The 15,958-nt window shown below is 49.0% G+C and overlaps 1 protein-coding gene across 1 annotated transcript in view; it reads right to left on the reverse strand.

The window, feature by feature from the left end:
• Window position 1: 1 nt before the first annotated feature.
• The window catches only part of Prkcz (protein kinase C zeta), a gene marked incomplete at its 3' end in the record, with an annotated part of 109,022 nt that continues 93,065 nt past the window's right edge, over window positions 2-15,958 (reverse strand). The window contains exons 11-17 of the mRNA XM_031377047.1: window positions 11,404-11,490; window positions 9,886-10,021; window positions 9,610-9,697; window positions 7,397-7,516; window positions 6,610-6,689; window positions 6,125-6,214; window positions 2-67 (exon numbers count right to left, since the gene is read on the reverse strand). Of these exons, the coding sequence (XP_031232907.1) occupies window positions 2-67; window positions 6,125-6,214; window positions 6,610-6,689; window positions 7,397-7,516; window positions 9,610-9,697; window positions 9,886-10,021; window positions 11,404-11,490 (667 nt within the window). The remainder of the gene's footprint in view (window positions 68-6,124; window positions 6,215-6,609; window positions 6,690-7,396; window positions 7,517-9,609; window positions 9,698-9,885; window positions 10,022-11,403; window positions 11,491-15,958) is intronic.

Consider the following 15,958-nt stretch of genomic DNA (forward strand, 5'->3'; position numbering starts at 1 on the left):
AGTTGTCCAGGCCATAGTCATCTGTGATCTGGGGCTGGAAGGGAGGCAGGGTCTGCTTCTTTTCCAGCTGAGAACATTGACAAGAGAGAGGTCAGATGGGTGCTGGGCATCCCTTCTGCCAGCATCAGTTCTTTGTGTGCACATTAATCACAAAATAAAATGGGAAGATCAGTTTTTCAACATGCCTGGTATTTGAACGTCATTTTTCTCCCTTAAAGCACAGAATCTAGGAGAAAATATGCAATACCAGGAGAAGAAAACAGGCGCTGAACATGTAGGCTCCACTGTGCATAGCAACAATGTTGCTGCTGGTGTCTGAAAGCTTGCGTACACACAGTGGTTTCTTTGGTCTCAGAACCTGATCATAATGGTATTTGGGTGTGACAACACCCTCACCTAGATGGGCACTGGGAAAATTCATCTTCAATCCTCTCCTTACCCTAACTCTGTCATCTCCATCTTTCACTATTTAGAATTGGACCCTCTAGCCTAGCAGGGAATGAACAGCCATCAGGAGGGACTCTGTTGTCTGACATGTGCCACATGGCACTAGGATTCATGTGGCAAGAAATCCCTCTCACAGTCTCACACTCACGCCAGGTGGTGGTGGTGCATGCCTTTAATTCCAGCACTCAGGATTAAAGGTGGATCTCTGAGTTAGAGACCAGCTTGGTCTACAGAGCGAGTTTCAGGACAGCCAAAAGATATAGTTATTCTTCTTTATCAAGCAGGGTTCTTGAGCCACACGGGGGTAATTCACACCTGAGGCATTCCTGAGGATTTGGTGCCCAGCCTTCTGTCCAGCACTTACTCTGCTCTTTCACAGGGAGGTGGCTGGCAACGGGTCCTAGACAATGTGACGATCTGTCCTATGGGCCACACTGCCCTGAACAGGCTCAGGATGCAGCCCTTATGAGGCTGAGGCTGGTGTGGGAGCTGAGGTGATGATGTTTCCTAGTATGTATAGGCTCTGCGGCAGGGATCAGTGTCTTGCTTATAGATGCATCTCAGTTCTTAGAAACAAACCCGGTCCAACAGAGGAGTACGGCATAGGCATATGTGGGTAAGTGAACGAGAAAACGGAGAGGTGGGGGAGCTGGTGAGTTCATGATGAGGAGGGACAACTAAGGGTACCAATGCAGTCCTGCTGCTAGACAGAAGAGCCAAGACTGGGTAACTTACGAGGTCTCGGCATTTGCCCTTGTGCTCCTGGGGGGGTAGACCTCCTTATCCCTAATGTGGTACCCCAAGTCCATGCCTTCAGCTTTTCAGGGGTCCCAGCCCTCCCACACCCCAGAAGTTCCCAGTAGAGTTTTAGGGACATACTTGGCTGTCTAGAATGCAACTGGCTGTGTTACCAAGCATGAATGAAGGTGAGTGTGGGCATGAGGGAGAAACATCACGGTGCTGTGTGGTGACACCAGATTCTCTCCTGACTGCTGTGCATTGCCCTGTGGACTGGAAGGTCTACTTCTATAGTGTAAATAGCAGAGAAGACAGCAAATGTGAGTAGAGGACAGTGGTGAGACCTTGCTGGAGGGAGAAGGTAGCACTAAGTCTCGCAGACTCCAGAGCTCAGGATGGGTCTGCTCTGAATACACTAGCCAAAACGGAAGGAGTCAGTTCCCAGCACTGTTATGGGCAGGGAGTCTTGCAACTCCCTGGTTAGTAGCTGGTTGGTACCTGGATAGTACCTGCCATTTGATACTTTGTATCCAAGCTAAAGAAATTCACCAGAGGCCAGTATGCCTCTGAACTGGCAGGAACCAACTTCAGTTGCCTGCTGAAGTCTGGGCTACCCAGGCTGGTCCTGAGCGAAGGGTACTGGTCCTGTTCAGTCTCAAGGGCAAGGAGGTATGCCTGGGGCTAGTCGCAGTTGTGATCCCATTTTTGATGACTCCACCTGGTCACACAGTTCCAGCACTTGTCTCCTGAGCCCCCTGCCTGGGACTTCTGGGTGTGGCCCTTCATCCTATCCTCTTCTATCTTCCTCCTCTCCTAGCCACAGGCTCATGCCATGACCATGGACTCCTCCTTTTCTTTCTTTGGCAGGATGCCTGAGAAACCAGAAGGTTTTTGTGACAGTCTGTCTTCCCATTTATTCTCCTCTCTGGAGTAAAATACTTTCATTTAGAAGCCTTGGACATATTATTTAAACTTTTAAAAATTACATTTATGAGTGGATTCACTCAAGCATGGCACAGGTATGGATGTTTGAGGACAACTTCTCTTACTCCACCATGTGCATCCTGGAAATCTAACTCAGGGTGTCAGTTTGGTGGCAAGCACCTTCTTACTCACTGAGCAATTATCTGTGCCTATTTGAATTAACTGACACGGGGCAGGAGTGGAGGCTAGCAATTTCCTGTCAGCTCTCACTGGTGGGAACTGATGTCAAGGGAGCTTGTTTTAGCCAGTCTGACTCACTCCTCAAGGTGGCCAGCTGCCACTTGCCAGTTACCTGGAACATAGTTGGTTTGATAGCGGGTGGTAGCAATGCCCAGATGGCTGCTTCAGCTCTTTCTAGTTCATGGTGAGTCAGGGACTGGGACCTTTGCAAAGATATATACCTCACAGATCTGACATGCTGGCAAACCCCTATGGAGTACCAGACAAGGAGGGTCTGTGGATAGACCCCTGTAGTAAGCAGCCTTAGCCAAACATCCTAAGGGAGTCAGGATTTTGCTCTTAGGATCCATTTCTTTCAGAATCAATTTCCTGACCAGTCACAGCTCTGCCTGGGATAGTGTCCAATAACTTTCCTATGGCCTTTATGCTAATATCCAAACCTTCTGGTGGAGATTTGGCAGGGAGGGATGTGCTGGATGGCCTATGGTGGACTTTGTGTGCTCAGTAGAACATATGCTCCTGCCCTCACATCACAGGGGAGGGGCAGGAGGCCTGGTCCCACAGGCCCTAGAGGCAGCTGGCAGTGCCCTCCCTTCTGACTCCATCCTTTCTCCAGAGCACTAGAGGGGAATGGTAGAAGAGCCCCTGGCTAAGCCCAGGGAGGACTCTGAGCACCCAGCTCTAGGGTGGTCTCTGCTCTGAGTCTAGAGAGGAGAGGTGTAAAGGATTTGGGAGGTAGCATAAGGTCACTATGAGGGATGCTGTGCCATGCAGACAGTCCTCAGGTCACCCTCTGGGATGGGATGAAGGCTGTGTCTCTGTTCCCAGGAGAGGTATCGCCTGTGTGATTTATGAAGGCCATCCCACTAGACATGTCTGAAGCAGAAATCCAGCATTTGGTTTGAACCTCTCCCCCTAGTCTGTAAGGGCAGCCACTGCTATGCCTACTTGAGCTTGTCATGATTCTCTCTGCCCCATGACTCAGGAAGGAGGATGGTTCTGGGGGACATTAGAACAGAATGTACCAGAGGTAGGTGTGCCAGCCTACCCCCCAGCTACTTAGGGGGACCTCACCCCATACATAAGCCATTCCACAGCTCGGATCTCCTCAGCTCAGGCATCTCAGAGGTTCAAGTTATAGCTCTTGTCTGCCAAAGCCCAAGCTGGGGGAAGCCAGGGACAAGCCTGAGACAACAGAAGGCAGAGCCATATAAACTATAATCCCTGAATGACACCCATGCCAACATGTCCCAAGGCCCAGGAACTTGGACATACCAGTTACTACCATGGCTGCACAGTGTTGATAGAGCAGTGCTTTTCAGCTAGGGGGAAGGACTGGGACTAGGAACCTCTCCTCTGCTGTTCCAGCATGGCTCATGGGGAAACATTTGCAATTTCCCTCGATGCCTCCTTCCTCATAGCACCAAACAGTACCAGGGATCAGCACCCTAGGGACCAGCACCCTGGGTCCTACTGTGACACCTCTGGGCCTGTGCTCCCACCTCAGGTAGACAGTCCTGAAGTCCTGCATTTATTGAAGCTTATGCTGGGCTGCATGGTCCTAAGAAGCCCTGGGGTACAGCCCCTCAGCAGGTGGGACACAGAGTGATCATATCAACATTTAGAGGAACATCCCCAAGAAATTGCCACCCAACAACCTAAGTACTGGAAAGTGGGGTTCCACCCAAGTGACCATCAGTGGTCGAGTGGACAAACACATGGTCCATCTGTGCAATGTGACTGTATTGACTGGTTTCGTGTGTCAACTTGACACAAGCTACAGTTATCACAGAGAAAAGAGCCTCCCTTGAGGAAATGCCTCCATGAGATCCAGCTGTAAGGCATTTTCTCAATTAGTGATCAAAGGTGGGAAAGCCCATTGTGGGTAGTATCATCCCTGGGCTGGTAGTCCTGGGCTCTATAAGAAAGCAAACTGAGCAAGCCAGTAAGTAACATCCCTCCATGGCCTCTGCATCAGCTCCTGCTCTTCCTGACCTGCTTGAGTTCCAGTCCTGACTTCCTTGCTGATGAACAGCAGTGTGGAAGTGTAAACTGAATAAACCCTTTCCTCTGCACTTGCTTCTTGGCCATGATGTTTGTGCAGGAATGGAAGCCCTGACTAAGACAGCAATGTCAGGCAGCCATGAAGGCATGTAGCATATCTATTTCCATGACTAGGATGAGCCTTGAAGATGCCTTACCAAGCAGAGGGTGACTGAATGCAAGGCCACCTACTAGCCAGGCCCTCTTTCAAGGGAGAGTTGAAAAAGTCATGTTGTAAGGTTGAACACAAACTGATATGGCCAGGGAAGGGGTAGGTAAGGTGGTATGGTGAGTCTTCCTGGCAATAATGGCTCCATGCCCACAGGATGTACTAAAAACTACAGTACCATGTGTATGATGCAGTGGAAGACCTTCTCAGCCCTTCTTGCTAATCAGAACCACTTGGCTGTCCAACCTAGGGGGAGCTGGGCTGAAATGAGACACTGCATCATATTCAGTCATGCATAGTGAGACTGATTGAACCTGAGGGTCTGGCTGCTATTGATGCCATGTGGGAACCCAGGGGCAGGGGCAGGGGCAGGGGCAGGGGCAGGGGCAGGGGCAGGGGCAGGGGCAGGGGCAGGGGCAGGGGCAGGGGCAGAGGAGCAGCAATGAGGATAATGGCTGGGAGAAACAAGTAGAACTCTCTCTGTACTCTGCTGAGGGATTTACAAGGTCAGTACATGCCTCAGTGTCAGAGTGGAGGTGATCTGTTCCAAACGTTGGGGCAGGCAGTGAGCCTGTGGGTAAACTTGCCACCACTGAGCCCAGGTCCAGCCAGGCAGTGACTGCATTGTGAAGATCTAGGTTAGAAATAAACACTGCTTCTCTCTGGTGCTATCAGGAGATGAAAATAAAAGCTCACAAAATTGTTTTTGAAGTATCAAGGGCAGGTGAGGTAGTTTGGCAGGTAACTTTGTTGCCAAACACTGAGAACCTAAGTTTGTTTTCCTCAGACTTAAATCCGGGAAGGAGAGAACTGACTCTCAGAAGTTGTCCTCTGACCTTCATGTATGCATTCACAAACACATAGGAATGTTAGAAAAAGTGTCAAAGCTCTGAATTCTGACTAGATACACCTGGAAAAGAAGAGAACTGAGGCTCTGACTATGTAATAATTGTGGCTCAGCTCTAGACGGGCGGTGGTGGTTTGGGGGTGTGTGTGTAAGGGGAGCGGGGTTTAACATCTTTCCTCGTTGCTTGTTGCCTCTGTGGCCTGGCCCCTCCCGATTCCTCCCAGTACCCTCACACACAAACAGTTCCGTAAATAGAGTGACTCGTTGTGTGACATCTTGTTCTTCGTGGGGATGGAATGTAGCCGTCAGTGCTGGCTGTAAGCCATCTGGAAGGATCAGGGTGGGGTTGTGTGTGTGGGGTGTGTGCTGTCCCAGAGTTGGGCAAGTTCCAGATCTACTCAACAGGCTAATCTTTATACCTTCCTTCAAAAGAGTGTATTTTATAGGTAACATTTCAGTAACTTTCCAATTGTTTAATTTGAAACAAGTTGAAGTTTTTCTCCTAATATCAGGAATGGACTCAAGTCAGAGCCAACACCTGTGCTTCAGTAACTGTTGACAGCAGGATCAGGTTCTTGGCAGCTTTGGAAAACCAACCATAACACTACAGAAAATGACCAGACACCACATACCAGGTTCTCAAGTGCACACGGGCCCATTCCGCCTATTAGATTGGCCCATTTCACAGAAGGGCACGGGTGACCCTTGAGGCTTACCAGGTCCCAGTCTATACTGCGGAAGAAAGCGTGGGACTTGATGTCGGAAAACCCAGTCTGTGGCCGGCAGCCAAGCCTCTCTTTGGGATCCTGGGGGTCAGAATTCAAATGAAGGTGAGTTAGGACTTCTAAGGAAACCCCTGATTCAACCTCAACCAAATGGGATGACACAACTTTCCCCACGGGAGATCACTGTCTCCAGCTGTTCTTGTATCCAGCTGGGTCTGACTTTCCCTCTGTTGGGATTCCTTTCCCTGTAAGTTACTTTCTCACTGTTTTGCTATATCAATAAAAATTAAGCTCAAAGATCACAGAGCCCCAGTGCCAGAGTGGATGATCAGCTGCACAGAACAGCTGGGGGCAGCTGACAGCTGATAATAGACAGCTCCAGTAGTGGAGAGACTCTGTCCACCCACTCCATCCCATGGGTAACCCGATCCCAGAGGGTTACAAGAGACAGTCTGCCACCACAGCCAAGAGCATACCTTATTTAAAAATCCTTTCAAGACATGTGAGGCCTTGACAGACAGGAAACGGGGAATCCGAATTGGCTTTTCCAGGATAACTGTGAGGACAGGGGCCAGGTGAGAAGACTCCTTGGTAGTGTTTGTTCTTCCTGGTAGCTTACAGGGGTTGGGGGCCCTGAACTCTGTTCATTTTGTGATTTTTTTTTTTTTTTTTTTTGCAGGGACAGAATCTTGGTATTTATCTACCCTGGCTTTGAACTATCTTCCTTCTAGCCTCTTGAGAGGCTAGGATTACAAGGCTATGTGACCCACACCTGGCTTGAACCCCATTTCTGAGTCAGAGCTCAGACTTGTAGCCCTAGAACACTTTCCTGTTCTAGAAGCCTGCTGGGTCCTTCTAGGGACCTCCTGGTAGCATTCACATTCACATACTACCTTTTGATTGGAGGCATGTGGAGTCTGAATACCGGTCACCAGGGGGCGCCGAGGGACAGCCCTTAGGGCATATCAGTGTCCATTAACTCTCTCATCAGGAGCAAGGGAAACCTGCACAGGCTACAGGGAATGCCCTGGGTGGGAAGAAGGGGGCTCTGGCTAAATCAGGGTATTCTCTTTCTAGGTGACTCAAGGTGAGGTAGACTATGGTCACCTCACTTTACATTCTCTGCCAGAGGAGTGGATCCATGTGTTTGTATTGGTGGTGAGGCACAGCATCAGCCTGGGCAACATACCATTCTTACCTTTCAGAAGGGAAGAAAAAAACATGCAGAGGCAGGAGGGAGTGGATACACTATGGGCCACCAACCTTGGAAAAGGTAGTCTTCAGTGTTCATGTCAGGGTTGTCCGTGATGATGTCAAAGGGGGAGCGCCCAGCCATCATCTCAAACATAAGTACACCCAGTGCCCACCAGTCCACGCTGAACCCTGTGGAAAAGTTGGCAGTCACTAGGCAGTGGGTGGCTGGGGAGTGTGAATGTGAATGTGCCAAAAGAGTCAGCATCCATCTCCCTGGGCAGCCTGACCACCGGTCACTCACTGTGCTGGGCATCTGTGTCCTCAGAAGCTGTGACTCCTCACCTGCACTGTGTGATACCTAGGCTGTTCCTGGCCCCTCAGCTCTGCTGGGACATCTCTGCTACAGAAACATGCAGAACGGCACCAGGGACAGGCCCTGCTTTGTTCCTGTCATCATCACCACCACCCTCATCATCATAATTGTCATCATCAGTCATTATCATTTATGATGATGATGATGATGGTTATGATGATGATCCAGGCTGGCCTTGAACTTGTGACTCCCCTGCCTCAGCCTCCTAGTGCATGGCACCATAACTGGTGGCATTTTTTCCTGATTTGATTTAAAGTTACAAAGCCCGCTTCTCACTGAGGAATGTGGCTCAGTGGTAGAGCACTTTGTTCACATGTGCAAAGCACATGTCCCATCCCCAGTGCTGCTAAAATATATATTATCTCTCTGAGATGAGAAAACACTGCTACAATTTCCTCTATATTTACATTCACTATTTTTTCCTTTCCTTTTTGTTTTTGTTTTTGGTTTTTCTCTGTGTATCCCCAACTGTCCTGGAACTTACTTTGTAGACCAGGCTGGCCTCGAACTCAGAAATCCGCCTGCTTCTGCTTCCCAAGCGCCATTACTGCCTGGCACTTTTTCCTTTCTTTTTTTCTTTCTTTCTTATATTTATTTTATGTATGTGAGTACACAGTCGCTATCTTCAGACACACCAGAAGAGGGCATTGAATCCCACGACAGATGGTTGTGAGCCACCATGTGGTTGCTGGGAACTGATCTCAGGACCTCTGGAAGGGAAGTCAGTGCTCTCAACCTCTGAGCCATCTCTCTAGCCCATTTTGTTTTGTTTTGTTTTAACACAGGGCTTCTTTGTGTAGACCTGGTTGTCCTGGAACTAACTCTATAGACCAGGCTGGCTTCGAACTCAGAGATGTGCCTGATTCTGCCTCCTGTTGCTGGGATTAAAAGCAGGGGCCACCATTGGCTGGCTGGCGCGCTCTCTCTCTCCCTCTCCCCACCCCCCCATGTTTAAATGCTATTTTTAGGCAGCAGGAGGGAAGATCAGCCTTCAGCTCTGTCTGGCCATCCCTACCATCTCTGGAACAGTCCCCCTGCTCTGGCACACACAGAAATAGGGTCAGTTAGAACCCTGGTAGGTTCTAGACTGATTTCTGGTTCCAGTTTGCCATCTTTCCTTCTCTGGTTACTGAGCTACTTCAACTGAAGGAGCTTCTAGAAACCCAGTCATTCTTTTGGATTGGTGACCCACACATGCTCCCTGCCGCACACTCATTTATGTGATGGTATATTTATGACTGGTTTCACTGTCAGGAGTCAGGGGTAGATAGCTCATGCTTGTAATCCCACCTGCTTGGCAGGAAAAGCTAGGATGCAAAAGTGGGTATGTTCACAAGCACATATATATAACATGTGTGATGAGCCTCTATGCACAGTAAACAAATGCATACACACACTGCATGCTACGTACCCTCCTCTATCACACACATGTACATGTATATGTATGCCCCACCCCCAGGTGCATACGACTGTTTCCACCCAGAGGAGTGGAAGTACACCTTCACGTCTACAGGATCCCCCAGACCACCCCCTGCTCTGGATCCCAGCAGAGGCACTTTGTTTCTTCCACATATGCATGGCCAGTGGCCATCGACTTGGGGTGCTGTGACCCCACCCTGGGTTTGTGTGTCTTTGCTTCAGGCTCCTTTTTCTCCTCCCCGGCCTCAGGACTCCTCAGGGAGAGGGATGTTATTCAGCATCCCTGGCCTTTGGAGTATGTAAGGGGTAACCAGTTGGGAAACCCTGAGGGGTGTTCTGTGTTATCTTTGGGTATACTATGGCCATAAATCTCCCCACCAGGGCCATTGTAGGGTAGGCCAGGAAGGTTTCTGCTGAATGAATGTCACCAGCCAGGGAGACTTCTGGAAGGTGTCCACCTACATTTACCTCCCTCATGGCTCACACTCACCGTACTCTTCTCCTCGCAGGATCTCGGGGGCGATATAGTTCGGGGTTCCACAAAAAGTACTTGTTGTATCACCAGGGCCTAGGCCTTCCTGTGGGGACAGAGTTACCAGGAGGGTGAATCTCTTGTGAAGTGGCTCTCCTTAGGAGGCATCCCTCAAGAACACTGACATAGAGTTACAGACAGGCGTGCCTCAGTTCGGTCACCACCGAGTTGTGCCCTGTCAGTGAATACTCCTGTAGGATGTCAACCATGTTGGGGGACAGGTGAGGTGGGCACCTTGCACATGCCGTAGTCTGTCAGCTTAATGTGTCCATCGGCATCAAGGAGGACGTTGTCCAGTTTTAGGTCCCGGTAGATGATCCCCCTCTCGTGCAGGAAGTTGAGAGCGATACAGATCTCAGCAGCATAGAACCTGAGGTGGGGGGAGAGGGGACATTCTGTAGTCAGCAGAGGGACAGTGGCAGGCAGCCAGACAGGGGCTGGTGCACAAGGAGCCCCGGGAGGTATCCTGGTCACTGAGGAAATGCAAACGTAGACTGTAGTGAGATTCCACCTCCTGCCCACCAGATCTTACCACAGCCAGAGTAAGTGAAGGGAACTCTAGACCCTAGACACCCATGGTTGGTGGGAATGAAAAATGTGACCAGAGGGAGGTCCCTCAGAATGTGAAAGCTAGGACCTTGTGCACCTCAGTGGGAAAGCTCCTGCCTCACTTACATAAGAACAGTCCCCAGCACCAGAACAAACAAGCGAATAAGCATGAGAACCAGAAAGGGTACTCATCAAACAATGCCACTAATTCATGTATGCCTGAGGGTGGGGACAGTGGATATGAGAAAATGCCACTATGAGATCCATTATCCTGTATGTGGATTTTAAAAGCTGAAAGGAAAAAAGAATAAGAAGTGGGGTCTCAAGCACTGTGTTGAACACCTACGTCTGGAGCGACCTTACTCATAAAAGCTAAAATGTGGAAGTAAGCACTGATGGGTGAATGGGAAAAGAAGCATTCCCATAGGGCACAGTGGCTCATGGCTGCAGTCTGAGGCTAGTCTGAGGCACACAGCGAATCCCACTGAAGAGGAAGAAAGAGAAGAGGAATGGGGGTGGGGAGGGAGTGATCCCTATTACTGCAATGGAATATTACCCAACCTCTAAAAGGAAAGGATTTCCAACAGGCTACCATGAAGGCAACATCACACCAAGTCAGACATACAAGAAGACGGATAATCCTAGATACCACTGAGGGCACTCTCTGGAATGGGACAGGAGGGCTGGAGGTGAGGAGCCTGGGAGTCATCATTCACCGGTACGGTTTTATAAAAAGCAAATGGACGGGCAAGAAGCCGTTGCTGTTTCTGCTCACTTTCCCGGCAAAAGTCATAGCCTCGATGATTAACAGGACTTCATGGGGGAAGCTAAGGTAAGGAGGAGGAGGCCATCCAAGAGAAGCACCAGGTGAGGTCAGGGGCTGGAGGGCAGCTGTTGGAGGCCAAAGACAGGACCGGGGAGTCTCTCCTGATGAGGGAACGTGGACTTTAAGGGAAGAGGACAAAGACAAACAAAACAGCCAGGGAGCCTGGTCTCTTGGATGAGAAACCTCTGTTCAAAGTCTGGGGAGAGACCAGTCCTGGGCACAAAGCTCCCAAGAGGCTTTGGGTTGTCTTATACCATGGGAAGATCTCATCTTTGCCATCTTCTGCTCAAATCTCACCCCCTCTTCCCCTCTTCTCACTGCTGGCCTCCCGAGGAAAGTCCCCCAGCCATGCTTTTTTTTTTTTTTTTTTGACTCACCTGGCATGTTCCTCTGGAAGCTTCCTCTGTCTCTGCATGTGAAACATGAGATCTCCCCCGTTGACATACTCTATGACCAGGAACAACCTGGGCAGGAGAGAAGGGCAATGATCAGGGACCAAAACCACCCTGAAACATGCTGTAGGCAAAGGCACCATCAAAAGGCCAGAGTGCATGGAACCCTCTCGGGAAGCACTTTTTTAGCTTCTGGTTGAGTCACCCCCAGGTGCTAACCTGCTGCCTCTTACAGTGTAAGTGAACAAAACAAAGAGGTGATGGGGCACCTGGGAGCTCCTGGGGTCAGAGAAAACCTCAAGGTGAAAGGGAAGCTGAGGCTGAGTTTGACGTTTGGACCATGTGAGGTGTGAGGCATGCTGACATTTGGAGTCCATGTTGGATGATGGATGTGGCTTCATCACATGATGCCAAGGTAGGACATTGTTTTTGGAAAATAAGGAATAGACTTAGGCTGGACAGTGCTGATACACTCATTCCTTTAATCCCAGCATTTGAGAGGCAGAGGTAGGCGGATCTTTATGAATTCGAGGCCAGCCTGGTCTACAGAGTGAGTTCCAGGACAGACAGGGCTACACAGAGAAACCCTTTCTCAAAAAACAAAACAAACAAACAGATAAAAAAAAAACCCACAGAAACAAAGAGATAGATTTGGGTGTTCATTCACCTAGCAGTTCATCTCTGTGTTCCCAATGGTGCTAGGTCTGTTTTAGGGGTTAAAAGAAAAAAGGCACCATAAGGTAGAGATGAAGGCCAGAGGCTCTAGGGTTAGGGGTAGGAGAAAAAGTGACCAAAAAGGAAGCAGAGGACTGATGGAGCACGGGGAGGATTGATGGAGCATAAGGAGGATTGGTGGAGCATGGAGAGAACCAATAGAGCACTGGGAGGGCAGATAGAGCACAGAGAGAACTGATGGAGCATGGGGAGAACTGAGGAGCACAGGGAGGACTGATGGAGCACAGGGAGGACTGATGGAGCATGGGGTAAGGGGAGAGCAAAGAGCTGTGGGCCATCCTGGCTCAGATGGACAGAGAGAGGATCCATGGGGCAGGTGCCCAACCAAGGGCAGGTAAGCATATCAGGGTAACATGGTTTAAGGGTTGACTACTAGTCTTTGTATGTGGATGAACCCCAGGAACGTGTAAATGGGCAGACCCAGGAACCACAGAGATGCCTGTCCATCTGCTGAGATAGGTAGGGTCTGTGTGGATTAGAGAGGAGAGAATGAAAAGGAGCCAGGCTCAACTGAAAGGAACTGCCAGTAGCTGGGTATCAGGGAAGAGGGATAAGAAAGGGCAGGCCAACATAGTAGGTCCAGAGGGTGGTCATGATTCGATGAGTCTGAGATAGCAGGAACCCAGCAGCGAGGTGTGTGGAGAGGCAGCAGGGGTCAGGCAGAGGTGAAGTCTAAGCTTTGTGGATAAATCTTTTATGGACTGAGCTTCAGCACACAGGCCCCTTGTGTCTCCAAACATTGGCCATGTGGTTTCTTTCACTAATAAGATCTTTCCTGCATTTAATAAGACTTAATTTTCAAAATTCAATTCATGATAATTTCCCAAGATGCCCTGTTGAGGGCACCTTGGGGACATCTGGGTTGGTAGTTCATGTTTGCCTGGACTGTTTGCCTTTGGAAATGTTTGTCTGCAGTCTTCTGCTCACAGTGATGCTGCCCACCAGCATGGGAGCCAGTGTGGGAAGGATCAAGCAAACCCTTCCTCTCCTGGCTCCTGCAAGAGCTCTTAGCATGCTGGACTGAACCTCACTGGCTAACTGTGACTCTACTGTGCGCAGATGCCTGAACTCAGGAAAACTGAAACAGCAAGTTAACCGGCTATAAAACACTCACCAAATTTAAATTACATATTTACAAGAGAAACAATCCCTACTATGTGGAAATCAGAACAAAAGCCCCCAGCACCAGAGGAGGAACTGTTTATTTCTCCTAGGCAAGCCAGCCCCGGGTGTCCTGGTCCTGAAGAAAATTCTACTATGTTTTTGTTAGGGCCGAGACACCTTTCTCTCTAGCCTCTATGGGATAAGTTTTCCACAAAATCCCTTGCTTTCCCTCAGGGAGTCACTGACCTGCTCCAGTTCATTTTGTAAGTAAAGTTTTATTTGAAACATAGCCACATTCATTAGATATAGTTGCCTCTTGGTAATCGATTGTAAGACCCTTTTCAGTGACTGAAGTTATTGTTGCTCAAGCCCCGTATGTAAACCATTTTACATGTAAACCCTCTGCTACAGTGTAACACATCTCTGGATTGTTCACAATGCTCAACACAAAGAGGAAACTATGCACATTGTTACTTTGTATTGTTAGGAAATAATGGCAAAGAAAGTCAGAACCCGAGTCTGGGCTGCAGCTCTGTGGAAGAATACTTGCCTAGCATATGTGGGGCCATAGTTTCACCCCTAGCACCACACATGTCAGTACATGTTCAGTACAGATAAGCTCCCCACAAGGATTTCTGACACACCCTGGTTGAAGCTGCAGCAGAGAACTCAGAGTACAAAGCAGAACTGGTGCACCTCAGCTGTGAATCACCTGTGGTGACTTTTCTGCTATTGTTCTACGAGAGTGAAGGTGTCTGTTCTGGCCCTCACACAGGCAGCCTCCCCAGTGCAGACAAGCAGAAAACTCAACTCTGAGTCATGAAGAGCTCTACGTACCTCCAATTGTCCACATAATAACGTTTGTCAGACTCCACGAGATGTCTGCTACCTCAAAATTAGTCAAAGGTATCTTTTTAAAACTCCCTGGGTGACTGCGAAGCACAGACATTTCCCGCACATACCAGGAATCACAAACTTAATGGGTCCTGCCATCCAGGAGGAGTTTTGTCCCTTCCTTGGCGGTACCAACACTTCTAGCAGATTCACTTAAGCATTGGTGATAACAGCTTCCTTTAATAGAGGGAAACTTTGGCCACTTTAGTAAACAAGGTGAACATCTTAACCTGAACCCCATAAAAGCAGAATGGAAACATCTCTGTCTAGAGGTCATGGTAAGTTTCTACATAGGTCACTTCTGTATGGGGCTGACTCTGAGGGAACCTCCTAACAACGATGGATCTATCTCTCTTCCCTCCCTCCCACAACAAAAAATAGACTGGTATTGATGTTTGATCCTCCTTCCTTGGCCTTCTGAGTGTTGAGAGTGTGTACCATTATGCCTAACTTTTTTTTCATTTATTTTGTGGGGTGTGTGTGTGTGTGTGTGTGTGTGTGTGTGATGTGAATTTGCCACAGCATGTGTGTGAAGTTTCAGGAGTCAGTTCTCTCCTTCTACCCAATTGGGAGTGGAGCATCTTCCTTTACCCACTAAGCCATCTTGTTGCCCCACTGCTTTCTGTTTCTGTTACAAAAGCAGCTGTGAAACAAAGGATTTTTTTTTTGTAGGGGAGGGGCCTATAGACAAAACCCTGGCACTATTTTCGGCATTTCTTCAATGTAGAAATCCTGCAGGAGTACCATATGAGAGGCTCTGCAGGTGACTTGAGTTGGCTTGGGTTTATGTGGCTGTGACAATACAGGGTCACATCTGCTCCCACAGTTTTCTCTGTGTGCTTGGCAGGCACTTCCCACACTAAGTTCCTTAGCCTCAGGTTTTGTCTTGGGCCATGGCTATGCTTCTCAGCCAGGTTGAAGCCAACACCTGTGCTCAGACTTATGCTCAGGTATCTCTGGGTCAGGCTATTGAGCATCTGTCACTGTCCACAGTCCTTTTGATCATACAGCCATACCAACCCCTAAGGGAAGCTTACAGGGATGGGCAAGGGCCTGGAAGAGCCTGCAATACTTCTAAAGTCAGATCCCTAATGCCAGACCAGTATAGAAAGGAAGCAAGTTAATGGCTCAGATGGTGGATAGTATCGCTTATTCTTAAGAAGATGTGCAAAAGTTACTAAAAACCAGTAGAAATGGACCCACCCACATGGGCAAAGGGAGAAAGGGCATAAGGAGAAGCAGTGGGCTCCAGGGTCCAGGGCCAGAGAAAGCTGCCAGGCCCATTTCTCCCCTTATCAGGAGAGGACCCAGAGAAAAGGGGGACCCTTTAGGACCACTGCCCCTGTTTCCCAGGGCTGACCTTGGCCTAGAGAGGAAACCTGAGGGAACAAGGCAATGTGGGGACAATCATGAAGGAACAAGAGCCTGGGCCTGGCTGGCTGCTCACTGCCTTGTGTTTTATTTGAACACAACCATGAACAACATTTTATTTCTCTCTCTCTCTCTCTCTCTCTCTCTCTCTCTCTCTCTCTCTCTCTCTCTTTCCCCCTCTCTCTGTGTATGTGTGTGTGAGAGACAAAGACAGAGTGAGAGTGTGAAAGAGAGGCACACATAGAGAGAGACTGTGTGTGAGACAGAGACAGATACAAAGAGAGAAAGAGACATAGTGAGAGTGTTAGAGAGAGATAGAGAGGGGGAGGGTGTTAAAGAGAGACAAAGACACATACACACAGAGAGACAGAGAGGATTAAAGAGAGACAGACAGAGATATACAGAGAGAGAGAGAGAGAGAGAGAGAGAGAGAGAG

Source organism: Mastomys coucha, unplaced genomic scaffold, assembly GCF_008632895.1.
Source record: "Mastomys coucha isolate ucsf_1 unplaced genomic scaffold, UCSF_Mcou_1 pScaffold18, whole genome shotgun sequence".
Taxonomy (NCBI): domain Eukaryota; kingdom Metazoa; phylum Chordata; class Mammalia; order Rodentia; family Muridae; genus Mastomys; species Mastomys coucha.